The sequence below is a fragment of the Brassica oleracea genome, chromosome C9 (genome assembly GCF_000695525.1).
Source record: "Brassica oleracea var. oleracea cultivar TO1000 chromosome C9, BOL, whole genome shotgun sequence".
Classification (NCBI taxonomy): domain Eukaryota; kingdom Viridiplantae; phylum Streptophyta; class Magnoliopsida; order Brassicales; family Brassicaceae; genus Brassica; species Brassica oleracea.
In genome coordinates this window covers 23898397-23922696 of record NC_027756.1, presented here as the reverse complement: position 1 = coordinate 23922696, position 24300 = coordinate 23898397, and the positions used below count along the sequence as shown (strand labels likewise).

Here is a 24300-nt window from a genome sequence, read left to right as displayed (position 1 = left end):
GAGGAACACTCGCCGGGTGGGAGAAAGCCATCAATCCCCTGCTCGCCTTCTTAGTCATTTGGATAAGATGATTAGAAACATGATCTCTTCCTTACGAAAGCAAGCGGGAGGCAGACATGAAAAAGCCATGGAGATATGGTTTGGGAGTAGATGATTCTTTCATTTTTTCCTTTTAAAAGTTTCTATAAGTTTCTATAGGCTTATTTTCTACACAAAGTAGCATTAGGTTGTACAAAAGTTTTTGAAGTGAATAAATTTAAAATTCTTAAAAAAAAAAAGTCATCGTTCATCTTTTTCCATTTTAATGTATTTGAACACTATACTAGTCTATCTAAGATAACTTCAACCTTTTGATGGACCCATAATCTACATACAATTTACTTTTTCAACAATGTAAATACACATTTCTTTGACCATGTCCAAATCGAGTAACTTAAACTCGAAGTCATCTCACGTTATCAAGACTCGTTCCTTTGACATCCACATCCATCGTGTATATCCCATCCGAAATTGTCTATCTTTCACGTATACAATAAACTTCTATAAACGTACTCATCAATTTCAATAACTTGCTTATTCTTTAAAGCGATGATGCTAGTAATCCAAACTGCTAAAAGGAATCAAAACTGCACCGTAAACTGCTAAAAGGGTTCTCATAATTGCTTTCAAGTAAAGAAACAACAATGATTGATATATGTAAAATATTTGTATTCCTTCTCTCATTTTTCTATGAGAATACAAGAGGGCACTATTCAATAGATGATTTGTAAGGACTTGATAATATCTACACTACATGAAAAATCTAACAAAGGAATGACCAAAACATTAAAAATTATTATGACGAATGATCATACTATTATTTAGCAGATTGTTTTTTATTCGGTAAACCGCACTTGTATCCAGAGCCTGTCCACTATACGTCTATTAAGTGGATCTCCAGGCAGGATATGATAAGATTATTTTTTAGGGGGGAATACTACCAGAAACTATTACACACATATATAGCTTATTTTAGTACCAAAATAGAGTATACAAGGAGCTTGGTTTGAATTATGAAGCTGTTAACCTTTTCACGTTTTCCATTGGGATAATAGACCACACTTTTACTTCTGGACATGTAATTTTCTTGAGAAATTTCTGGACATGTAATTATTAGGACCGTATTTGTTTGTTTGTAAACTTTGTTAGTTATACATCTTTCGAGTACTAGAACTTTCAACTAATTTTCCTTGCTTTAATTTATATTAAATAATTTAGATGGAATGTTCCAATTGAGTTTTCCTGGTAAGGTTTTAATGAGGCAACATTAAAGCACATTACAAGCTCTAAATGGTTATGACATCCAAGGGGGAGTGTTATGAACCAGATTGTGGATGGCTCATAACCAATAGATTATACCATCAGCGGCCCAAGGAAGAGAGAGTTGGCCAGCTTTTCCTTTTTCTTATGTCTTTGTGTTTTCCTTTTTCTTAGTTGGATTATGATTTGTACTCTTTCCATTTATCTATGACGGTGTAATCTCCTATATAATGAACCTCTATGTTATGAATAAAGATAGACTTTTCCATTACTTTCATAACAACATTAATTATTTTAAAAATATTTATGGACACTATCTAACTAACTACCATAAACATTCCATATAAATTAGGCATGGACGTTCGGGTACCCGTTGGCGTTCGGATCGGGTTTTTGGGTTTACGTTCCTAGGTCCCATACTAAAATTTTATTAGTACGGATCAGGTTCGGATAATAACACTTCGGGTTCGGTTCAAAATTGTATTGCCTCCAAAAACCCATAAAGTAATCATATATCGTACGGATTCGGGTTATATTCGGGTTATGAAGCAAAACATAAAAAAATATCTAAATTAAATAAAAATTAATCTCTCACACATAAAATTGATAAAATAACAATAAAATGTTAAATCAACGATGAAAATAAACATCATTTGTAAACAATACATATTTCTTTAGAGAGAGCAGACTTTTTATAACTATTTGTGTACTTAAAGCATATATTAAAATTTTAATATTTATTACTATATATCATATTACCACAAATATTGAATTTAATAATTGAAATACTTATATATATTTCAAAAAATATATATTGACTATTAATTTCGGATTTTTCAGGTTACCCGTTCGGGTTCGGTTAATAACACTCGGGTTCGGATATTTTTTGTACATCCTACAAGACCCGTTCGAATATTTTTACATTTCGGTTCGGATAACGGATCAGGTTTTTCGGTTCGAGTTCGGTTCGGATATCGGGTTCCGGATTTTATGCCCAGGCCTAATATAAATATTGCATATATCTCTTTGTGTGATCCACATCATTTATATTTCGGTTTTATTGGACTATAGAATTAAAAATTTAATAATGCAAAACAGATTATAAATAGTGGAAAATAAAGATTTTTTATAAAAATTATTTTTTTGAAAAAATTGAAACTTGCCACCGTGACATATAGTTAAGTTAAAATTTCTAAGGTAATGAATCTCAAATTATTACTTAATTATTATATTTTAAACTTTGTAAAAACTGAACAAACTAATTTCATCTAATATTTTAAATTCAATTGATACTTTAAACCGAATTACTTCTTAGATTCACAGTTTATTGAATCGATTGTAGTTGATCCATAAACAAAATAATAATAATATTTAATATATACAATAATAAAACACAAGATATACTAGAAAATATAAATACATGTTTTATTTATAAAATACAATTAAATATGATATCTTTTACATACATTTTTTAATTAACTTTTATAATAAATTAGTAATCATGATAAAAAATAAGATAATAAATAATTAAAATGATTATTTTAAAGTTAATTTTGAAATTACATCTAAATAGTTTTAGTTTTTTTTATTACAATTTTCTTTTGATGGCATAGTATCAGATCCTGGGTTGATAACGGTTTTTTTGATATTTTAACAAAATTTTAATTATTAGTTTTTATTAGTTCTAAACATGTTTATATCTAACTCACTGGGTTCATTGGTGAAACCACAAGTTTAAAATAGATATGAAAATATTGATTTCATCTAATTTAAATAATTCAGTTAAAAATAATGAATACGTTTTCTACTTATGTGTTCAAAGAAATATAAATTATGCATATTGAAAGATAAAAATATATAAAACATATATATTTTATATGTGTACTTAATATATTTTTGAAAAATAAAAAGGTCCGTATTTTTAAAATACCGGTCAAAATCTAGTTATTATAACAAAGATAATTAGAAAATATCTTTTAGTAAAACTATATTTTTTTCCTTTTTTTGAAAACAAATAATAAGAAAACCATAGTTAAGCAATTATGATCACACTTTGGCGTATCGGAATATTCGGACATTGTAATTTAATTACCTTATTTTGAGAAACTTATCCAAACATTTACCTGACACTTATCTGACATTCGTAAGACCACCTCTTAGGAACAACCACTACCCATGGCGTCACCGTATGACTTAACTGGAGAAGACATCGCCGGGATCTCGATCAATCCTCCTGCGAGCCGTGTGCCTTCTGTTTACAGTGAAGTCCAAGTGAGTCGTATCGATCACGCGCTTCCTCTTCCTTCCGTTTTTAAAAGTCCCTTTACGATCGTCGATGGTGCTCCGAGCTCCGCCGCCGGAAATTCAGGTCAATTGATCATCCTACTGTCTTAATTACTCTGACTAAACCGGATCCGCTAGAGTAAACCGGATTATGTCTCTTCCAATTTGATTTTGATGATTGGTTTGTTACAGAGGAGATTGCGAAATTATTTCCAAATCTGTATGGACAACCATCGGCTTTATTGGTTTCAGACCAATCTAATGATGCAGTTCTGTCGGACCAAAAGCTTAAAGTTGGTGTGGTTTTGTCTGGTGGACAAGCACCTGGAGGACACAATGTTATTTGCGGAATTTTCGGTTAGGACATTTTCTTTTTATTTTATCGAACCAAAAGGTTATAACTTTTGTGGGTTTTGAAGTGTTTGTGTTGTTATTCGTTTGGTTAGATTACTTACAGGAACATGCGAAAGGAAGTACAATGTTTGGTTTTCGTGGTGGTCCAGCTGGAATCATGAAAGGAAAATATGTTGAGGTCACTTCTGATTTTGTGTATCCTTATAGAAACCAGGTATTATTATTAATGTGGCTTCTTGTTGATAGAAGTGAAAGAAAATAACTTCCATTGAGCTTTTTGTTTATTTTTTTTTCGGTTCATGAGGATATAGAAACCAAATGCAAACCGACAATCGTTGGGCTTGTTTTTGATTCTAAAGGAATTGTTAAAACACTCTTTTTTTTAAGGTTTTACTGGTTTACTTTCTTTTCGGTTCGGTGTGGTTTTGGTTATGGATGTTCTATGTCTAGGTTCATTGGTATAGAAACGACCATGATTCGGTTTATTTTAGTTAACGGATTTTCAAAGAGATTTAATCAGTTTGTTTATTTTCAGCTTGGTTTATTCGGATATGGAAAAATAACCAAATGGTTTTTTATTCCCTCTTCAGTCCGGTTATTTAAGTATGGAAATTGGTTTGGTTCGGATTGATTAAACCCGGCTTGGACACTTTCAGTTTAACATGTTAAGATGTCTTGAAAAATGGTTTGTTAGAGAAGTCAAATTGATCATGAATAGAAGCTCATATGAATTAAAGAGCTGTTTCTGCCTTTTTTTAATTGATAATTTATGGGTGTGCGCCTTTTGGCAGGGTGGGTTCGATATGATATGCAGTGGAAGAGACAAGATCGAAACTCCAGAGCAGGTAAACAAGTTTTGTTTTTCTCCTTGAAGCTTCTGAAGATCTACAATGTTGGTGGTTTAAGACTTAGTTAGCATCGGTTTCCTACACATTGCAGTTTAAGCAAGCTGAAGATACTGTAACAAAGATGGACTTAGATGGTCTTGTAGTTATTGGTGGAGATGACTCCAATACTAATGCTTGTCTCCTCGCTGAATACTTCAGGTACATTTATTCCAAAAGACAAGTGAGTACGAGCTTTCTCATTAGTTGATTGGTAACTTTCTTATTCGGTTTCCAGAGGTAAAAACATGAAAACTAGGGTTATTGGGTGTCCCAAAACAATCGATGGTGATTTAAAGAGCAAAGAAGTCCCCACCAGTTTCGGGTTTGATACTGCTTGCAAGGTAAGTAAATTTAACATGGATCTCAAAGAAGCATCACTTAGTAATGTCTTTTCCTAGTAAAAACTTATTAATGGCTTTGTATCATTATATTCGTGCAGATATACTCGGAAATGATTGGGAATGTTATGATCGATGCACGTTCCACTGGAAAATACTACCACTGTAAGTTTATTTGGCCCTTAGCAAAATTGAATATCTTTGATACAAACTACAATTTTATTTCATCTGTTAATTTGCACATACAGTTGTACGTCTCATGGGCCGTGCTGCTTCTCATATTACACTTGAATGCGCTTTGCAAACCCATCCAAACATTACCATTATTGGTGAAGAGGTAACTCTTGCGTTTCTACTCAAGCTTTTTATCCACACTTTCAGTTTGCTAAGTATTGGTTTGAGAACAATAAACTATATGCAGGTTTCGGAGAAGAAGCTAACGTTGAAAAACGTTACGGATTACATTGTTGATGTGATCTGTAAACGCGCTGAAAATGGTTATAACTACGGTGTCATTCTTGTTCCTGAAGGTCTAATTGACTTTATCCCTGAGGTATCCAATAAATCATTTAGATTCTCTAATAAGATGATTCTTACTTCTTTTCTTTTCTCAATGTTTTTGTTCTTCAACTTCCGTTTATATTTTCTAGGTCCAAGAGCTTATTTCAGAACTGAACGAAATCTTAGCCCAAGGAAACGTCGACGAAGAAGGACAATGGAAGAAGAATCTTAAAGAAGAGACTCTAAAGCTTTTTGAGTTTCTTCCTCAAACAATTCAGGAACAACTGATGCTTGAGAGAGATCCACATGGGAATGTCCAGGTCTGTTTTTTTTAGGACCATCCGGTTTAGCAAAAAACCGATAAAAATCCAAACTCAAAACCGGTTTATGTTGCATATGTATGTTAAACCATCAGGTGGCTAAAATAGAGACAGAGAAAATGCTGATTCAAATGGTTGAAACAGAGTTAGAGAAAAAGAAGAAGGATGGTTCATATAAACGCGAGTTCATGGGGAAATCACACTTCTTTGGGTTATTACTTCTTAGCCTATAACATATATATATATATTAGTTACTAATTAGCATAAGACATATAGATTAGATACTAATTAGCCTCAACATCTGTTATTGTCATGTGTTTTAGGTATGAGGGAAGATGTGGACTCCCTACAAATTTCGATGCAACTTATTGTTACGCATTGGGTTATGGTGCTGGATCACTTCTCCAGAGTGGGAAGACTGGATTGATTTCATCGGTTAAAAAAAACTTTTCATCCTTTCTTGAAAATAATCATAGAATGTTTCACTATTTCAAGATTACTTACATTTATCATTTGTGTTTTTCTTTTGCAGGTTGGGAACTTGGCTGCTCCTGTTGAGAAATGGACAGTTGGTGGTACACCGCTAACTTCATTGATGGATGTTGAGAGAAGACATGGTATTGTTCAATTTTTTTTTTGAAATCTTCGATAGTTCTTTTTGTTATAACATTAATTTTTTATGTTGCAGGTAAATTCAAGCCTGTTATCAAGAAAGCTATGGTTGAGCTTGAAGGTGAAGTCTTTTAGCTCAAAACTTTATCGTACTCGTTTGCTCTATCTCACACTTCTGGTCAATATTCAGGCGCACCGTTTAAGAAATTTGCGTCACAGCGTGAAGAATGGGCTTTGAAGAATAGATACATTAGTCCTGGTTTGTTCACATACTCATGACTCTGCTTAAAGTAGTAATTGTTTTTAAATCTTCATTTTTTATCTTATTCTCCAGGTCCGATTCAGTTTAAGGGACCGGGATCTGATACCATAAATCACACTTTACTGCTTGAACTCGGTGCTCAAGCCTGACAATTTTTGTTACTGTCAGATTCACTCACTTTGTTGTAAAAACTTTGTAGTAAGAATGTTGTGACTTGTGAGTCAAGTAAACCAGCAGGTGATCATTGTGTTGTAGCTTGTAAGTCGTGTGTTGTGATGGAATCTTGAATAGGCATATGATGGACTCATGTGCTACTAAATAAAAGTTTCGTAAATGTCAGATAAAACTTAAATTGGTTTGGATTTGCTTGGATTCACCAGAACGTCATCAAAGACATGACTTTCTTGGAACTTTGTATTTTGAAACACCGCAAATTAAGGCATGTGGCTTCTCAATGGATTTAAACAAGCTACAAAAAGATTGTCGTCGAAGGAGCCATCTTTGTTGTAAGATAGTAGTTACTTGTGATGAGTAATCAAGAAATAAAATATGTTTTGTCGTAAGTTATTTGTAAAACTTGAATAGGCATACCATGGCTCGCGTGTCAGTAGATAATGTTTGGCAATTTCATATTTGATTCTTTCTTGTTTCATTTGATTTTTTTAGTGTTTCAACAATTTAGTTTATCTTCATTCGCCACTATTCGCCCGGTGATGTCTACCTAGAAGGCCAAAATTGCGTGGCCAGATGTGTGCAAACCGAAGAAAGGAGGGTTAGGGCTGAGATCGCTTGAAGAAGTAAACAGAGTTTCCTGTCTGAAGTTGATATGGTGTATTCTGTCCTCCAGATCATCCATGTGGGTTCAATGGATACATAAATATCTCATCAGGAAAGGTTCCTTTTGGAGTGTAAAAGAATCATGTTCTTTAGGCTCTTAGATGTGGAAGAAATTGTTAAAACTCAGACCTCTTGCCATGCCGCTTACTCGAGTGGAAGTTTGTAACGGTTCAACGACTTCCTTCTGGTATGACAAGTGGTCTCAGTTGGGGGTGATCAATTTAACTGGTGAAAGGGGTTGTATAGATCTTGGGGTCTCGATACACGCTATGGTGGAGAGGGCGGTCCAATCTTACCGAAGAAGAAGGCACATAACTAATGTCCTGCTGCAGATTGAGCAGGAGATTTTGAGGCTCAGAGCTCTAGGCCTCAGCCAGCAGGATGATATGGCTCTTTGGAAACGGGAGAATGATGTATTCCAACAAGGTTTCGAGTCTTCCCAAACGTGGAACCTGATCAGAGCGCAATCACCTCATGTTCCATGGTTCAAAGGGATCTCGTTTAAAGAAGCTACTCTCAAGTTTTCCTTCCTCACGTGGTTAGCTGTACACAACAGACTATCAACTGGGGATAGGATTCTCAAGTGGAACCCTCAAGCTTTCTCTATCTGTTGGCTGTGCAAAACAGCTACTGAAACGAGAGACCATTTATTTTTTGATTTCTCTTTCTCCAAGGAAGTTTGGATTGTAACAATCAGAGGCCTGGCAGGTGTAGGTGTACCGGCCCAATGGTCTGTCCTATTGCAAAGACTGGTGACTGGTCTACAAGATAGTACCAAAACTTCGGCTTCCGCTACTGTTTCCAAGCGACAGCCCATGCTATTTGGCATGAGAGGAACACTCGCCGGGTGGGAGAAAGCCATCAATCCCCTGCTCGCCTTCTTAGTCATTTGGATAAGATGATTAGAAACATGATCTATTCCTTACGAAAGCAAGCGGGAGGCAGACATGAAAAAGCCATGGAGATATGGTTTGGGAGTAGATGATTCTTTCATTTTTTCCTTTTAAAAGTTTCTATAAGTTTCTATAGGCTTATTTTCTACACAAAGTAGCATTAGGTTGTACAAAAGTTTTTGAAGTGAATAAATTTAAAATTCTTAAAAAAAAAAAGTCATCGTTCATCTTTTTCCATTTTAATGTATTTGAACACTATACTAGTCTATCTAAGATAACTTCAACCTTTTGATGGACCCATAATCTACATACAATTTACTTTTTCAACAATGTAAATACACATTTCTTTGACCATGTCCAAATCGAGTAACTTAAACTCGAAGTCATCTCACGTTATCAAGACTCGTTCCTTTGACATCCACATCCATCGTGTATATCCCATCCGAAATTGTCTATCTTTCACGTATACAATAAACTTCTATAAACGTACTCATCAATTTCAATAACTTGCTTATTCTTTAAAGCGATGATGCTAGTAATCCAAACTGCTAAAAGGAATCAAAACTGCACCGTAAACTGCTAAAAGGGTTCTCATAATTGCTTTCAAGTAAAGAAACAACAATGATTGATATATGTAAAATATTTGTATTCCTTCTCTCATTTTTCTATGAGAATACAAGAGGGCACTATTCAATAGATGATTTGTAAGGACTTGATAATATCTACACTACATGAAAAATCTAACAAAGGAATGACCAAAACATTAAAAATTATTATGACGAATGATCATACTATTATTTAGCAGATTGTTTTTTATTCGGTAAACCGCACTTGTATCCAGAGCCTGTCCACTATACGTCTATTAAGTGGATCTCCAGGCAGGATATGATAAGATTATTTTTTAGGGGGGAATACTACCAGAAACTATTACACACATATATAGCTTATTTTAGTACCAAAATAGAGTATACAAGGAGCTTGGTTTGAATTATGAAGCTGTTAACCTTTTCACGTTTTCCATTGGGATAATAGACCACACTTTTACTTCTGGACATGTAATTTTCTTGAGAAATTTCTGGACATGTAATTATTAGGACCGTATTTGTTTGTTTGTAAACTTTGTTAGTTATACATCTTTCGAGTACTAGAACTTTCAACTAATTTTCCAGTATTTAATTGCATCTTCCTTTAATGTTTTTATCTAACGTGTAAATGATTTTTTTTTCTTTCTAATGTGTAATTTCTGTAAAGCCACCTTCATTATGTATTATTTCCTTTTTATAAAAGTGAATTTTCCATCAGATGTTTATTTGTTCCAAATATATTTCTAAAGAACTCCTTCACAAGTTAAAAGTACTTTTTAACCACCGTGTAATGTTGTTACAAAAAAAAAAAAAAAAAAACCCGCCGTGTAATGTTATTTCAACCGAACATCCCCATATATATATTGACCATTTAACCTAAGCCTGGAGAGAAACCCCTAGAATTTCAAAAGAATTTCAACAGAGAGATTAAACAATAACGATGTTAAGGCAAACAGCGAGAAGGTCTCTTTTAGGGATTTTTTCATGAAACTCTAAACCATTCCCTATTGCTTCTCGAATGTACCATCCAATTGTGATCGACCATTTTGATAATCCCCGAAACGTTGGATCATTCAATAAGAATGATCCTAACGTTGGCACTGAATTTGTAGGAGCTCCTGCCTGTGGAGATCTAATGAAGCTTCAGGTTAAGTTTGATGGTTCCGGTAAAATCGTTGATGCTCGATTCAAGACCTTTGGTTGAGGCTCCGCCATTGCCGCTTCCTCCCTTGGTATGTTTAATCTTTATGAGAAATTGTGAATCGATTTTTCATCTTCTAATTGCGTAATTAGAGATATTATTAGGGATATATATCCCACATCGGGAATTTTAAGGGACATTAAGTAATATATAAAGGGTTAGGGCCAATCCACTAATCACCAATTGGTTTTTGAGTTGGAATCCCATAATAAACCCGAATCTAACATGGTATCAGAGCCCAGATCCTAAATACCCTAAAACTCCTGAATAAAATTAAAATTAACCCTTCTGACCGGGTATAAAGGTCGTGATTAACCTTTCCAACCGGGTATAAAGGTTGTGTTAAACTCTCTCGACCGAGTATAAATGTCCTAAAATTCCAAGATTTCTGGCCGATAAGAGCCTTTATCTCGAGGAGGGGTATTAGGGATATATATCCCACATCGGAAATTCTAAGGGACATTAATATATAAAGGGTTAGGGCCAATCCACTAATCACCAATTGGTTTTAAGTTGGAAGCCCATAATTAAACTTTAATCTAACAGATATAATTCATATTCTAGTCGATGTATTGTTTCATATATAGTGAAATATCTTGTATAGTACAGTTTGTAAATTATCATATTTTTTGGTGCAACAACATTGAGCTCTCAATGCTAAAGCTCGTAAGTTTGGTGATGTTTGTTAATTATGTTTTATAGCGCGACTGAATGGGTCAAGGGAAAATCCATGGAGGAAGTCTTAACCATAAAGAACTCGTAAGTGCTTTTTTTCATTTGTGGTTTCAGTTACTGGATCATTGCATGCAATTATTGATTGGTTTGTTTGAGAAAAATCTCAATGTGTTTGAATTTTGCAGGCAAATCGCAAAGCATCTATTTTTGCCACCGGTAAAGCTACATTGCAGTATGCTCGCAGAAGACGCCATCAAAGCAGCAGTTAAAGACTACCAGAAGAAGCAAGCCGAGGCTAATGGAGAAACCTTTAAGGCCTGATTACACCAAACTGTATTTTGGATCATGAGATGAAACTGAGGGATGTAATCGAAGAAGAGTTTTCAACTTATTGTTATGTTTGGTTGATCTAGTTTTGAGCTGTACTTGTTAAGTGGCTCTGATTTAAACATATATGAGGAAAAGTTGAGTTGTTCTGATTTTTTTTTCAACAAGTGGTTCTGATTTAAACATCTGAGGATGTACCTTTGTCGGCTATTAACTCAATTAAAAACTGTTCATCTCCTTCCCCTATGGTTTTACAGAATAATTGCTGCTCTAAACGGGTAGCGTAGCCTATGACCCCCCCATTTAAATTCTTATTTCAAATCACTTGGATGTGTATTCGTGTCTTCTTTGTGTCCTCCACTCCCAAAGTATTGGACGTACCGAATTAAAAGGAAAAATCAAAAGTTATTTTGACCATATTTCTGGATTATATATATAACTCAAATCGAAGTCAAGTTACAAATTATCATATGTATATGAAAGAACGGACCAGACTAGGGATTTTCTCTGGTGGATTTGGAAACATCTTGGAAGAACAGTGGCAAGTGGATGTACAGCTCAAGGCAAAAAAAAAAAAAAAAATCAAGTATTTCACCAAATACTTGGATTTTGAGCTAATCAGAACAAAAATATCTTTTAAATTTTTTTTTAATAAACTTAACTCTGAACAAATACTCATAGATAGAGAAAAGAGAAACCATGCTATCCATGAAAAAATAGATTGGATCCATAACAGATGGATACAGTTTTGAAAGCTTCCTGGAGTGGTCTATCTTAGCAGTCTTTCCCCCTGTGTAAACCTCCACATAGAGTTTGTTCTTCACCCTTGAGACCTTGAAGCGAGCTCGTAGTAGTGGTTACCTTCATCAGGTGCTCCCACTATGATGAGTAGCAGTTGTAGTGGTCTTGAAACTGCTACCACCTATTCTTCTCTTCTTCCTTAGCGGCCTACCAAGTTATATCTGCAGCTACAACTCCTCTTAATCTCCAAGCTCATTTCTTGGCCTTTCTTTACACCTTATATGTCCTTAATTAGCTCATCATACCAAGCATCTGCAGTTTCACAAATCACCTGAAAATATTCAAAACTGTGAAAGAGGCAAAATTAAACCCCAGTATTCTAAAATGATGGCAGTGCAAGATGTTAGACTAAATGTTGGAGATGGATTACATCCATCAGTCATGGTCCATCAAGTAAACAGATTTCAGCTAATTTGGATATAGTTCGGCCAAATTATTTGGATCGGCTCGTCTGACCACCACTTGATCTAGCTTAGATGGGTAGCCGACAAAAAAAATTATTTGGATTTTGAATAAAATGTCTTTCCAACAACCCATCAGTGGATTTAATACATACTTTTGGTATTTGCCGGATTTAAATTAAACAATTGACACAGTCTATAGGGGGTTTAGAAAGTAACGCTAATTACTTTCAAAGAGAAAGATACGAGAATGCCAAATATACGAGAATGTCATAATGAGGAAGAAGTATAAGCCCTTTCCTCTTGCTCATGGAAGAAATGAAACATTACAGTTTGCATGGATGCTATCATAAATTAAACGTTACTATGTCGTTGTGCAACATGTTAAGTGGCCCTATTTGACTGTTTATCACCCTGACCAATCAAACTACATATTAATAAATGAATACTCTGCTTTTAATCAAAAAAACTGAAATTCAAATCCAAACTATATAAAGTAAACCAATTATCAAAATGTTCACTACTTCCAACAGTTTCAATTTCCGACCACATGTGTCCATTGCTTTGTAAGATTTTAGTTTCACTTGATGACTCTCAGACACGGCACAAATTCAATAATATTTTTAGGATTTAGACACGAATCTCTTAGTAGATCACAAAGCAAATAGGAACAAAAACCTCTTTCTCTATGAGCTTGGTGAATAAGCATTTGACTTGAGCGGCAGAGACATCGAGCGGTAAACATCGATAGAGGAGAGTCAGACAGTGTGAAGTTGAGGCTGCTCTGCTTCAATGTAACTGAAAGACACATAGTTCAGCCCGCTTTAATCAACAGACGTTTATTAAAGCTGAGTTCTTGAAACTAATATTTTATACTACATAAAAGAAAGTTTCCTCACTCGTGGCTTAAATAGCCATATGAGCATCACCCATCTCATACTCTAGTGCTACTGTTAAAAAATAGCATAAAAACATGAGGAAAGAAATATAGAGTTCGGACCAAACTCAGCGATCCATTATTCATCTCATTTGAATCACCTTATTTACACACCACACGTATCTATTAATAGAAAGAAGACAACCCAAATCTGCAATTATTCCAATGACGAGGCTATTAGCGAGAATCTATTAAACAACTCAAATATGCAGAGTTTCTCACGCCAGAAAACTAAATAGGATCATGAGTGAATGACAATTTTTTTATAAATATCTGGATTATAATGAACTGATAGACAAAGATCTTACGAAAGAGGGATTCAATGATTGTGGCAAGAGGGAGGCGAACAGTGGAGCCAGTCTTTAAATCACTGGATTTTTTTAAAAGCTTATGATTTAGAGGATTGAGTTGATGAATTTGAAGGTAGAGAGCATACCTTTTTATACTCGAAGATTCAGAGAAAGAGAATAAAAGGGGGGTTGCATTAAAGACGATGCTTGGATTAAGCATGATTCAGTGAAATCTTTCAGATTCCTCATCGTCGGGAAGATGAATCGAAGAGAACATAGGTGGCGAGGAGTGTTGGTCGTAACTTCCCAAATAATAATCCTAACTACCCGGTTTGGTGGCATATAGGCCCATAGAGAATTAGAACAATAACCCAATATTGAGCCCAATAAAAAACTCATGAAAGACCAAACTCGTTGACAATACTGAGAAGTTGTGGGACCCACACAAAAAATTACTGCTGATGTAGACAAGCTTAGGAGAGAACAAAAACTATCCTATTATAATTATAATATAGATTATTCACAAAGTGCAGTTTCACAAATAAGAAAATTTCACATTACAAAAAGCTGATTTTTTTAATACAATAATTATAATCTAGATGAAATTGTTTTGGAAGAGGTTGTTGAAACCACATTGATGACATTTGTAACAATTCTACCAAATTTCATATGTCTCGTTTTATGTGGAGTAGATATGTTAGATTCTCAGATTCTGATTATCTTACATGGAGTTAAAAAGCTAAAAAAAACTTATTTTTTTTTTTAGCTAAAAAAACTTAGACATATCTGATATGATACACTCAAGTTTATTGCTGAAGATGTCATAGATTCATAGACCTAATTCTACCCCATCCAACCCATTTATTATCCCATAAAATGTGTCCATAGATTATTGCCCAAATACTGCTCAAAAATTGCCAAAGAATCACTTGAAGGGATGTATTAATGACAAAATATAACATCAAAAGTTGGCTTACGCAGAGTTCATATGTGAGACTCCCAATTGGTGATTATCATGTGTGGCCTAAGAATCTAAGAAGAATGATTCACCGATGACACCCTCAGTTGTGAGGCCTGCTATTAAAATCTTGATAGATTTTGAACAGTAATGATTCTTTCCTTAATTCATGCAATACAATTATTGACTTAGTTTTTTATAGACTAATAGTGATTCTTGAGTATTTGTTTTGGACAGTGTGCTGCTTGTGGTGTTTGTTCAAGCTGAGTTTGAACGGTTCATGTTGGACTCATTTGATCCAATGGATTAAAAGGACCGAGTATGGAATGAAGTGCATAGAGATTCGGACCAGCAAACATGGCAAGTGCCTGATGATGAAGGGTTGGATCGAGAACTATATGCAATACTGCCAAATGGAGTTCGTCGGAAGAGAAAGATGTTGGTGTACTGGGATAAAAAAGGAGAAGGGATCAAGATGTGTGAATTCTATCTTTTGGATCCAGGATGAAATACTTTTGGGAATTGGTTCATGGTTGGTTTATTTTCAGACTTGTGTCATCGTGTGGTTTTTTTTTGTGGAGAAATGTTTAAACTCGACCAGTGTTGAGAAAGTTTGCAGACTACTTTTGGTATGACCTTTAATGTAAGAAATGTTAAACTTAAAATCTACTTTGAAATGGCTAGTTGTAGTTATTTTGACTATAAGCAAACATATTAATTGTGAGATAATTCGAGACCAACACATCACACCATCAGATACTAGGGAATTTTGTAACTTTCATAAGATTAGTTAGTTTGAGAATGTCTCATTCTGCAAGGAAACATGTTTTGTTTGTATGCGAACACATCGTATCAAGAATTAAATCAAACGACATCGTATCAAAGTGCAGATCGTATGAAAAACTAGATTTAAGTTTGAACGATGTCATATCAAGCACTAGAACGAGGACTAACAACATCGTTTCAAGAACTACATTGTATCTAGGGGTGTCAAAATGAGCTAACTCGCTCAACTTACAGTGAACTCGGATATTTCATGAGCTAGCCCAGCTCAGCCCAGCTTGGCTTATCTCATTTATTATATGAGCTTCAATATGTAAAGTCGAACTCAAATCATCTAGATTATGAACTAAATGAGATAACTCGCGATAAAGTATAAAAATAATTATAAAATAAATTATAAAGCAAAATAATTTTCATAATATAATTTAAAATTAATCCAAAACATTAATATTAAATATTGAATAAATATAGCACCTAATAATAAATTAAAAAGTTAAATCAGTGATCCGAAAATCTATTTCACATAAGAGTTTTGAGATGATTCATGTTCAAAGTCTTCATCTATTCAGATTATAAAAATATATATATTCTGGATGAGAATCTTAGGAATATTTTGTTTTAGTTTTTAATTTTAAAGATATATGATACGAGGATTGATATCAATATTCTTTAACATTTTTGAAAATAATTATAACTTTTTGGTTTTACATTTTAATTTTAGAAGATAAATACAATTAATATAAGAACTATATTTTCTTACATAAGAAAAATAGAAGTCATCTATATATATGTATGTATATATATATACATTAAGTATAAAAGCGACCAAGGTCATGATTTAGCTTATGATCATTAAAAATCTTTCATATAACTCGTGATCTAATTTAAACTCGATCATTAAGCTCATTTATTAAATGAGTGTAAAAAACAAAGATCATGCTCATGAAAAATCGAACTGAGCCAGCTCATGAGGTATAACTCATTTTCACACCCCTAATTGTATATCATTTATACTTAAGTTTTTTTGCATAGTGTAGTTTATTCTAATAATAATAACTGCATGTAATAATAAACAAAATTTTAAATAATTATAAGAAATTATTTAATTAATAGTGAGATAATTTAGACCCGCGCATACCATACAGACCCACATTTTTAACCGGTATGTTGAAAAGGACCGGTTGGTTATCTCCGGAAGGTTTCTCTGTAATCGCCTTAAAACTTTTTGTCTGTAAATCAAATCCTTCTTTAGAAAACCTCATAAACCCTTTAACAGCCTCGATAAATTGTGTAAAGGCAAATCGAATGGCGGTTCTTCACCGATTGTTTCGAGCAGCTCGCGTATGGCGCGGATCTCTCTCCCACCATCCTCCGTCGCAGCCACGTGGACGACGCGAGCTTCGTCGACGTTTCCATCACGGTACGATTCTCCATTTCTTCTACTGTCTGATTCAAGAATCTGCGAATCTCTTTGTGATATGATCTTCTGATTGATCATGGTTTTCGAATGAATTCTTCTAATTGGTTTTTTTAAAAAAAAGGGAACTGTTGAGGAATTTGATTTGTGCAGGAACCGTTGAGCGTAGTAATTCAAAAGCAAGTGATGTCCTGAGATCTTGCAGCACCTTAAACGATTCTCCATGCTTTTCTATGGCGCCTGCAGTTTTTGGTGCTCTCTTTAGCCTTGGAGCGATTGGAGTAGCTTATGCTGATTCTGATGAGGTTCTGTAACCGTCACATTGATTAATTACTCCTTCTATGTATAACACAGTTACTTCTTTCTGATTATATGGTTTATAACTTGACCACTTGCAGGCTAATTACAAGTCATCTTCCCCCATAGATCCTCCCCCAAACCATGTAGACGACATTTCCAAGAAAGATGAGGTTTTGTAACACACCTGGAAACTGTAGATGATTTGATTTAGTCCGTCTATGTAGCATAGCTACTACTGATTGTAGTTTATAATTTTGATTTTGTTGCAGATTAGTAACAAGTCATCTGTCCCAGCAGATCCTCCACCAAACTATGCAGACATTGCCAAGAAAGAACGAGCTCGGATCCAAGAACTAATACAAAGCAAAGGAAGTCAATATAGTTCTTGCCCACGGTTCAATGTCTTTGTCAGGGGTCAAAAGGTTTCTGCAATGATCTTTTGAAACTTTCTCTCTTGTTTTTGATAATTTTAGTAATGATTGTGATCTGGAATTTTAAGGCAGGATTTTGATTAAGCGTGTTTTGTGTTGTAGATTACGTTGAAGTTTCAAGTTCCTTCCACATGCGAAGTTGCACAGTTAATAGCAAACATTGGATCACAACTAGGTGTGAAAGTCTCAGATCGCACTGGTGGTTCAGACATGATGTTGCGTTCTTGGGACAAGTAAGTGTCTTGTTCTACAAAATTTTTGTCCAAGAAGCAGTTTCTTAAGCTAAACGCTACTCGTTTCTTGTTATTTCAGCCCAGTTGCTTGGCAAATAGCACTTCGAAGTGTGGAAAAGAAGAAGGAAGCAGGAGCAAGTGAGGATGATTCAGATGAAGACCTGTGCATTCTTATCTTTGGCTCCTTACTTACCTCTGATAAAGTGGTAAGCTTCATTTCTCGTTCGAATAAAGAACCAACTCTCAAATCTTAATGATGCTACAACATGTTTTCAGGAAGTTGAGTTCATAAAGAAGGGAAGCTTGACTACTGAAGAACTCGAGGCTTTTGTTTCAGCTCTGCAAGTAGCTGGAACAAAACCTGGACAAAACAAAGGAGGTAGAGGAAGCGCACGTGAAGCATCTAAGGACAAAACTATTTCTCAATTGGAATCGATGGGAGTGAGAATCTATGGAGTTAACAAACCTCTTGGAGATGATGATTCTGTCCACGAGATATCATGGGACAATATCGCTGGATATGAACAGCAAAAACGGTAAGCTTTGGTTTACATCTTTTCTCTTTTCTATCCCACAAAGCTGCTAATATTAGCTTCTTATCATGGTGCAGAGAAATAGAAGACACAATACTGATGGCTCTTCATAGTCCTGAAGTATATGATGATATAGTTCGTGGTACACGGTCTAAATTTGAATCAAACCGACCCCGAGCTGTGCTGTTTGAGGGTCCACCAGGTTAGCCACAGAAGAAATTGCATTTTTTTTTGTAGAAACAAGTTTTGAATCTGATTATTCATTAAACTCTAAAACTTAGGAACTGGGAAGACATCTTGTGCGCGTGTTATCGCTAATCAAGCAGTGAGCATCCTAGAACCTGCTCCTTTTTTAACCTTTTGAGGATTTGAATATTGAGCTCTAACCATTTATCAGGGCATACCGTTGCTATATGTGCCGCTGGAAGCTGTAATGTCTAAGTACTATGGTGAAAGCGAGCGGCTTCTTGGTGCTGTGTTTTCACAAGCAAATGAGCTCTCTGATGGTGCAATTATATTTCTTGATGAGGTGAAGTCAATATTGCTCCTTTCAAGATTTGACTATGAATTAAAAACAAAATTGACTTGTCTAAGTAACGTTTCAGATCGATGCCTTTGCTATATCTCGTGATAGTGATATGCATGAAGCAACACGTAGAGTTTTGTCGGTACTACTAAGGCAGGTAAATACGCATAAAGTTTGTCAATAACACATATCAACTACAGACTAGCTATTATTTCGTCTTTTGTTTCTTTGCAGATTGATGGATTTGAACAGGACAAAAAAGGGGTTGTGATTGCTGCAACCAATAGAAAACAAGATCTTGATCCCGCTTTAATCAGGTAAAGCAATAAACCCTCTTAAACATGTTTTAACTCGTGTCCTGACCAGTGTCCTATGTGTATATCTTTAGCCGGTTCGATTCCATGATCATGTTTGGCTTACCGGACTTACAAACCCGTCAAGAAATCATCGCCCAATACGCAAAACAACTCTCAAAGCCTGAACTAGTCCAGCTTGCTCATGCCACAGAAGCGTATAGTTTCTCACTTTTTTCTTTTAACATAATCATTATAAAGTTTGCAATGAATCCTGTGTCGTCCACACGGACTTTTTCTTTTTAATGTGGTGTTGACTGGGTATGCAGAATGTCAGGCAGGGATATTCGAGATGTATGTCAAGGAGCAGAACGAACATGGGCTTCAAAGGTGATGTGTTAAATTTGGTTAAATATTGTTACACAGGTGCAGATCATTAAGGGACATTAACCTTTTATGTGCTGTTGAATATTAGTTGATTCGTCGAGCAAAAGCAGATGGGGTAGAACAACAACAAGTGACTCTCCCTCCAATACAAGAGTACTTGGAAAGCGCTGAAGCTCGCCGCAAAGCTCTTCGCAGTGTCGCTGAACAGAGGGAGGAGAATTTGGCTGCTCGTTCCAAGAAGCCTTTGCTAGATTTTGAGTGACTATATACATTTGGAATAACATAACTTAGGAACAGTAACATATATACAAGGCAGTTTTACTTCGGTTCATTGCATTTTACTTCTTGTCTAGGTCAAATCTTGAGCAGATTGTTACAGAAGCTCATGTGAAATTGAAGCAAGAGCTATTGTATCACAAGAATAAAAAACTGCCTTGATTTAATTTCAAACGACACCGTTTCAAGGACTAGTTTAAGTTTAAACGACATCGTTATACGTCTCTTGACCCCGAAACATTCCTCAAAGGAAAAAGAGTCTCTCAGACTCTCTGCATTTACCAAACAAGAGTCGGAGTGTATCAGCACTTCGAAGGTAAACCTTGCTGTTAGGGACGATTGCTGTCGCGTCTGGATCTTGTTTCTCAGTTTTGCAAGAACAATTTCTCTGAGATCAGACGCCTTTTGATTTTTCCATCATTAATTTTCGTACGGGTATGAGAACTTCTGTTGCCTTGAAACTGTTCGACGAAATGCCTAAGTGAGTGTATGATCTTTTCTTTTTGTTTTTTGTTCAGGGTTCAGAGGTTTGGTCTGTTCTTCAGTGCTTGAGTTGTTTTGATACGCCGCAGCCATGGATGGTAAGTGACTGATTCTTGCGAAATAGAAAAAATGTGAATTTGTTTTAGCTTCAAGAAAGGCCATTTCTTTATGTTACAAACCTTATGGTGTTTGCGGGTAAAAACTCTATGACATTGTGTTCGTTGCCAGCTTTAAGTTGTAATTTTTGTTCTTAAACTTCTTAGTATAGCTTGTTCAGACCCCAATCACCATTTGTGCATTCTTATTCTGGAAACTTGAATTTGAGGTCTCTTTATGACGAGAGTTTTTTGGATCCTAAGTCCATTTTTTATATATGTATATGGGAAGTTGTAACATTGGTGATTACAATTTTTCAGTTGATTCACAGCCAATGATGGAGGAGACCATACTGGTCGGTGACGACCTAATGATGGGTCCTCCATCTCCTGTCATCCCTCCTGAAATTGCTTCACATGTCCTCGAAGGTGTTGAACTCTGCGATGGCATTTTGAGGAATCTATTCCTATGTAAGTCTCCTGTTTACCCGTTACAAACTCTGTGTATCCTCGTTTTGGTTTGTAATACATAACATTCCATCCATCAGTGAGTGGAGTTTGATTATTTTTATTCTTGGGTTTCAGGCTTGCAAATCAATGATATTGAACCATTTTGCCAAGATGAGCTTGCCTTGTATCGACAATGTGCTGAAAACAGGGTGTGTTGTCTTTCTCCACATTATCTATCTTCTCGGGTTGTATAGCTTACTTTTTCGTATTTCATATCCATTTCTTTGAGGTTTTCTTTATATTATTATCTTCTTGTTTTAGGACAAGGTATTGAGAGTAAGGCTTCAAGAGAGCGAATACAAGTTAGGATCGTCAATGCCTATTGATCTTGCTAAGGAAAGGGTTACTCAGCTTGAATCTGAAGCCACATCACTAGAGAGGTACTCTTTCTTAAATATTGTGTAGTGACACAGAGAATTTCAGATTTAAACCTTCTTTTTGGATAATCTTTATGATAAGAGTTTCTCTCTGGATCTACCTTGTAATCATGTAAGTACTCACAAACTCTGCTTATGTTCCAAATGTTTATATGATCAGGCATTTGATTCTAGCTAGTGGAGCTGAAGGAATCGAAGGATTTCGTCAGAGGTGGAGTTTGCACGGTCGTATGACAGATACCAAGTACTGTAAAGATACCTTATCTCATAGAGTAGCAATGCTTATAACACATATTATCATGGAATAAATATGCTGCATGAGACTAGTTGAGCTTATATATGCCTCCGTAACTGAGCTATTGACTATTTTATACCCCTTTATATGGTAAAATGTGTTTAATTTGGGTCTGATTCTTAGCTTAAAGCAAAGGTTATATTTTCCTTTCATGGATGTCACAGGAAAAGACTGGAGTCACTGAAGCGAGGAATGGAAAATAGGAAAAAGGAGGGACATGATCAGCCGGCGAAACCTTCTACTCCGAAGAGATGGTTTCTTTGGTGAAGCTTTTGTCATTTTACTAGCATGCTCCAGAGAATGAATCATACAATCTAAAAAATAATAATGCATTTATGGTGCAGATGCTTCCCAATGTAACCATGTTTTCATATGGAAAGTAGAATATATTTACTTAAAAGCACTCGTTTGGATTGTGATATTAGATACGCTTGAGATGCTTCTAAAATAAACCAAATATGATGCTCACAAGTCGCAAGACAAACTTGGGAGCATAATGTTGATCCTTGATAGTGGAAGACAATGTTATCTTGACAAGCTTGTGACATTGAGTGCACATTGGCCAAGACATATGAGCAGAACATCAAACTCTTTCTGTAAGTTACACATTTGAACCGGGCTTCATGAATAACTTCCTCCCAGGTAAACATTTAGCTTAAAAAAGCTTGTCTAGACATCTAAAATCGATGGTGATCGACCACACAGAAATTGGGTTTACACAAGGTTCCTTTTTTTTCTTAGTTATAATCTAATTTTGAATTAGGCTCATTCTGAGATTTTATTACCATCCATCACTGTCTTCCATGAAGCATGCATGTGATCTCTCTCTCTTATCTAAAATGTCGGTAGGCTAAGATTCGGTTCCTTCCAGGTTTGATAGAGCCAGTTTCGTACCAACCAAAAAATTCTATACCGAACATGCCAAATTAAATCAAAATGTTCGGATTTTGGTTCATCCATCAGCTAATTCGATTTTTTTTAAACTGAGACTATACCGGTTAATCACAATATTTGTAACCGAACCAATTCGAATTGAACAAAACCAAACCGAATCGAACCGTACTATGTTTCGGATCAATTCAACAGTTTTTCAGTTAACCGAACGATCCGACCCGAATAAACCGAAGTAAACCAACCTCCAGGTCAACTTTTAGTTAACACACATGACAGTGCCTCATCTCTGTGTCTATCGTTTTACTGTTTGCGCATCGGGGAGGAAACAATGTCATCGAAGGACAAGAAACCAGCGAAGCCGTCGAGCAGTCGAACCGGTGGAATCCGCACTCTCTCCGATCTCAATCGGAGATCAAATCCGGACTCAGACAGTGATTCGGACGGTCCTCAGGAGTACTACACCGGCGGCGAGAAAAGGTCAGTCCTCAATAACCATCTCACTTCTTTGATATTCTAATCCTCTTTAAGTGTTAGGATCGTACTTAGACACGTTTGGATCTGAATCGTTTTATAGTGGTATGATGGTTCAAGATCCATCGAAGAAGGATGATGTTGATGAGATATTCAATCAAGCTAGGCAGCTAGGAGCTGTTGAAGGACCTCTCGAGACTCCTTCTTCGAGTTCCAGAAGCTTCACTGGAACTGGGAGGTTGCTTTCAGGTGAAAGCGTTTCGACTCCTCCTCCTCAACAGCCTGACCCTGTGGCTCACAACATTATCTTCTGGTCTAATGGATTCACTATAGATGATGGTCCGTTGAGGAAGTTGGATGATCCAGAGAATGCTTCTTTTCTCGAGGTACTACGGAACCAAAAATGTCATGTCATAACTGTTGTTGTCCATCTCTGTTTGAGTTATCTTTTTTTTTGGGTAGAGTATTCGAAAGTCTGAGTGTCCGAAAGAGCTTGAGCCTGAAGATAGAAGAGCTCCTGTACATGTTAATCTGATGCGAAGGGAAGAGAATTGTCCTGTGAGTGTCCTCTCTCTATAAATCCATATTTGTATCTCTTTCTCTTTATCTTGTCTCATCTCATTGTAGGAAAGAGAGAAGCCTAAGGTTTCCTTTCAGGGCGTTGGAAGGACTCTTAGTGGTGGTACCCCATCGCTGGCTCCAGATTCCGCAGCCGTTCCGGTACAAACCGGTTTAGCAGCACCACCGTCTCCAACTCTTGTAATAGATGAAACCCTTCCTACCGCATCGATTCAGATTAGACTAGCGGATGGGACCCGGCTTGTGGCTAAGTTCAATCACCATCACACGGTTAGTGACATTCGGGCTTTCATTGACTCCTCTCGGCCTGGAGCCCCGGTTAACTACCAGCTTCAGACAATGGGATTCCCACCTGCGCCTTTGACGGATCTCACTCAGACCATCGAACAAGCTGGTCTAGCCAACTCTGTTGTTCTTCAGAAATTCTAGAATGTTTCTTCTTTTTTGTCTTTGGATCAGAGTTTCCGTAACTGTTACTGTAACCAGAAAATGTTGGCACTTAAACGGGGTCTCTCATATCGGAAGAACAAGACTTGTGGTATAGATTTAATTATTTTATCGAAAATATTTTTCTCATTATGCGGGTTGGAGTTATTCACAAATTATTCTTTTGGTAAAGTATATATTTGGCTAGTATGTTAATCAAGTTTATTGTTT

At 35.8% G+C, this 24300-nt stretch overlaps 6 protein-coding genes and 1 long non-coding RNA gene across 11 annotated transcripts; 6 read left to right on the top strand and 1 right to left on the bottom strand.

Annotated features, from left to right (window-relative positions):
- The first annotated feature begins 3405 nt into the window (after window positions 1-3405).
- On the top strand, window positions 3406-7218 carry LOC106312889 (pyrophosphate--fructose 6-phosphate 1-phosphotransferase subunit beta 2). Its single transcript, XM_013750571.1, has 16 exons — window positions 3406-3667; window positions 3775-3939; window positions 4029-4150; window positions 4728-4781; window positions 4876-4982; window positions 5059-5164; window positions 5263-5326; window positions 5410-5498; window positions 5583-5714; window positions 5812-5982; window positions 6078-6193; window positions 6306-6417; window positions 6515-6599; window positions 6671-6715; window positions 6785-6853; window positions 6929-7218. The coding sequence occupies exons 1-16, from the start codon at window positions 3475-3477 to the stop codon at window positions 7003-7005; spliced, it is 1707 nt and encodes a 568-aa protein (XP_013606025.1). The 5' UTR covers window positions 3406-3474; the 3' UTR covers window positions 7006-7218.
- Window positions 7219-7830: 612 nt separating this feature from the next.
- On the top strand, window positions 7831-8595 carry LOC106314615. Its single transcript, XM_013752458.1, has one exon. The coding sequence runs from the start codon at window positions 7831-7833 to the stop codon at window positions 8593-8595; it is 765 nt and encodes a 254-aa protein (XP_013607912.1).
- Window positions 8596-9995: 1400 nt separating this feature from the next.
- On the top strand, window positions 9996-11479 carry LOC106317473 (iron-sulfur cluster assembly protein 3). Its single transcript, XM_013755284.1, is given in 3 exon segments — window positions 9996-10406; window positions 11074-11130; window positions 11232-11479. Coding segments are annotated over 3 exon segments (489 nt in total). The 5' UTR covers window positions 9996-10110; the 3' UTR covers window positions 11368-11479.
- Window positions 11480-11967: 488 nt separating this feature from the next.
- Window positions 11968-13985, bottom strand: LOC106313924. 4 transcript variants are annotated; one of them, XR_001264521.1, is made up of 3 exons: window positions 13821-13985; window positions 13254-13663; window positions 11968-12989 (listed from the first exon to the last, which is right to left on the bottom strand). It is a non-coding gene; the product is annotated as an uncharacterized LOC106313924 (long non-coding RNA). The 4 variants fall into 4 exon arrangements; XR_001264520.1 differs by lacking the exon at window positions 13821-13985 and having other exon boundaries at window positions 13254-13814; XR_001264522.1 differs by lacking the exon at window positions 13821-13985 and having other exon boundaries at window positions 11968-12461; window positions 13254-13814.
- Window positions 13986-16752: 2767 nt separating this feature from the next.
- On the top strand, window positions 16753-20159 carry LOC106318204 (probable 26S protease regulatory subunit 10B). Of its 2 annotated transcripts, none has more exons than XM_013756083.1 (15): window positions 16753-16963; window positions 17114-17265; window positions 17359-17403; window positions 17530-17682; window positions 17794-17924; window positions 18004-18130; window positions 18201-18460; window positions 18535-18659; window positions 18739-18782; window positions 18855-18986; window positions 19063-19140; window positions 19218-19300; window positions 19372-19494; window positions 19606-19666; window positions 19752-20159. In XM_013756083.1, exons 1-15 carry the CDS (start codon window positions 16849-16851, stop codon window positions 19923-19925), a joined length of 1803 nt encoding a protein of 600 aa, XP_013611537.1. In that variant the 5' UTR covers window positions 16753-16848; the 3' UTR covers window positions 19926-20159. The 2 variants fall into 2 exon arrangements, with proteins under 2 accessions (XP_013611537.1, XP_013611536.1); XM_013756082.1 differs by having other exon boundaries at window positions 17359-17430.
- A 39-nt stretch (window positions 20160-20198) lies between these two features.
- LOC106318206 lies at window positions 20199-22120 on the top strand. The gene is made up of 7 exons (XM_013756085.1): window positions 20199-20374; window positions 20458-20520; window positions 20839-20988; window positions 21103-21176; window positions 21289-21407; window positions 21565-21648; window positions 21864-22120. Exons 2-7 carry the CDS (start codon window positions 20514-20516, stop codon window positions 21964-21966), a joined length of 537 nt encoding a protein of 178 aa, XP_013611539.1. The 5' UTR covers window positions 20199-20374; window positions 20458-20513; the 3' UTR covers window positions 21967-22120.
- A 736-nt stretch (window positions 22121-22856) lies between these two features.
- On the top strand, window positions 22857-24222 carry LOC106318205 (plant UBX domain-containing protein 4-like). Its single transcript, XM_013756084.1, has 4 exons — window positions 22857-23070; window positions 23168-23450; window positions 23527-23622; window positions 23692-24222. Exons 1-4 carry the CDS (start codon window positions 22922-22924, stop codon window positions 24070-24072), a joined length of 909 nt encoding a protein of 302 aa, XP_013611538.1. The 5' UTR covers window positions 22857-22921; the 3' UTR covers window positions 24073-24222.
- Window positions 24223-24300: the final 78 nt, after the last annotated feature.

Coding starts and splice junctions, on each gene's coding strand:
- LOC106312889 (XM_013750571.1), top strand. CDS start 3,475: ATGGCGTCACCGTATGACTTAACTGGAGAAGACATCGCCGGGATCTCG. Junction 3,668..3,774: donor CTCCGCCGCCGGAAATTCAG/GTCAATTGATCA, acceptor GGTTTGTTACAG/AGGAGATTGCGAAATTATTT. Junction 5,499..5,582: donor TTACCATTATTGGTGAAGAG/GTAACTCTTGCG, acceptor AACTATATGCAG/GTTTCGGAGAAGAAGCTAAC.
- LOC106314615 (XM_013752458.1), top strand. CDS start 7,831: ATGCCGCTTACTCGAGTGGAAGTTTGTAACGGTTCAACGACTTCCTTC.
- LOC106318204 (XM_013756082.1), top strand. CDS start 16,849: ATGGCGGTTCTTCACCGATTGTTTCGAGCAGCTCGCGTATGGCGCGGA. Junction 18,131..18,200: donor TACTTACCTCTGATAAAGTG/GTAAGCTTCATT, acceptor ACATGTTTTCAG/GAAGTTGAGTTCATAAAGAA. Junction 18,461..18,534: donor GGATATGAACAGCAAAAACG/GTAAGCTTTGGT, acceptor ATCATGGTGCAG/AGAAATAGAAGACACAATAC.
- LOC106318206 (XM_013756085.1), top strand. Junction 21,177..21,288: donor GACAATGTGCTGAAAACAGG/GTGTGTTGTCTT, acceptor TTCTTGTTTTAG/GACAAGGTATTGAGAGTAAG. Junction 21,408..21,564: donor GAAGCCACATCACTAGAGAG/GTACTCTTTCTT, acceptor TTATATGATCAG/GCATTTGATTCTAGCTAGTG.
- LOC106318205 (XM_013756084.1), top strand. CDS start 22,922: ATGTCATCGAAGGACAAGAAACCAGCGAAGCCGTCGAGCAGTCGAACC. Junction 23,451..23,526: donor AGAATGCTTCTTTTCTCGAG/GTACTACGGAAC, acceptor TTTTTTGGGTAG/AGTATTCGAAAGTCTGAGTG. Junction 23,623..23,691: donor GAAGGGAAGAGAATTGTCCT/GTGAGTGTCCTC, acceptor ATCTCATTGTAG/GAAAGAGAGAAGCCTAAGGT.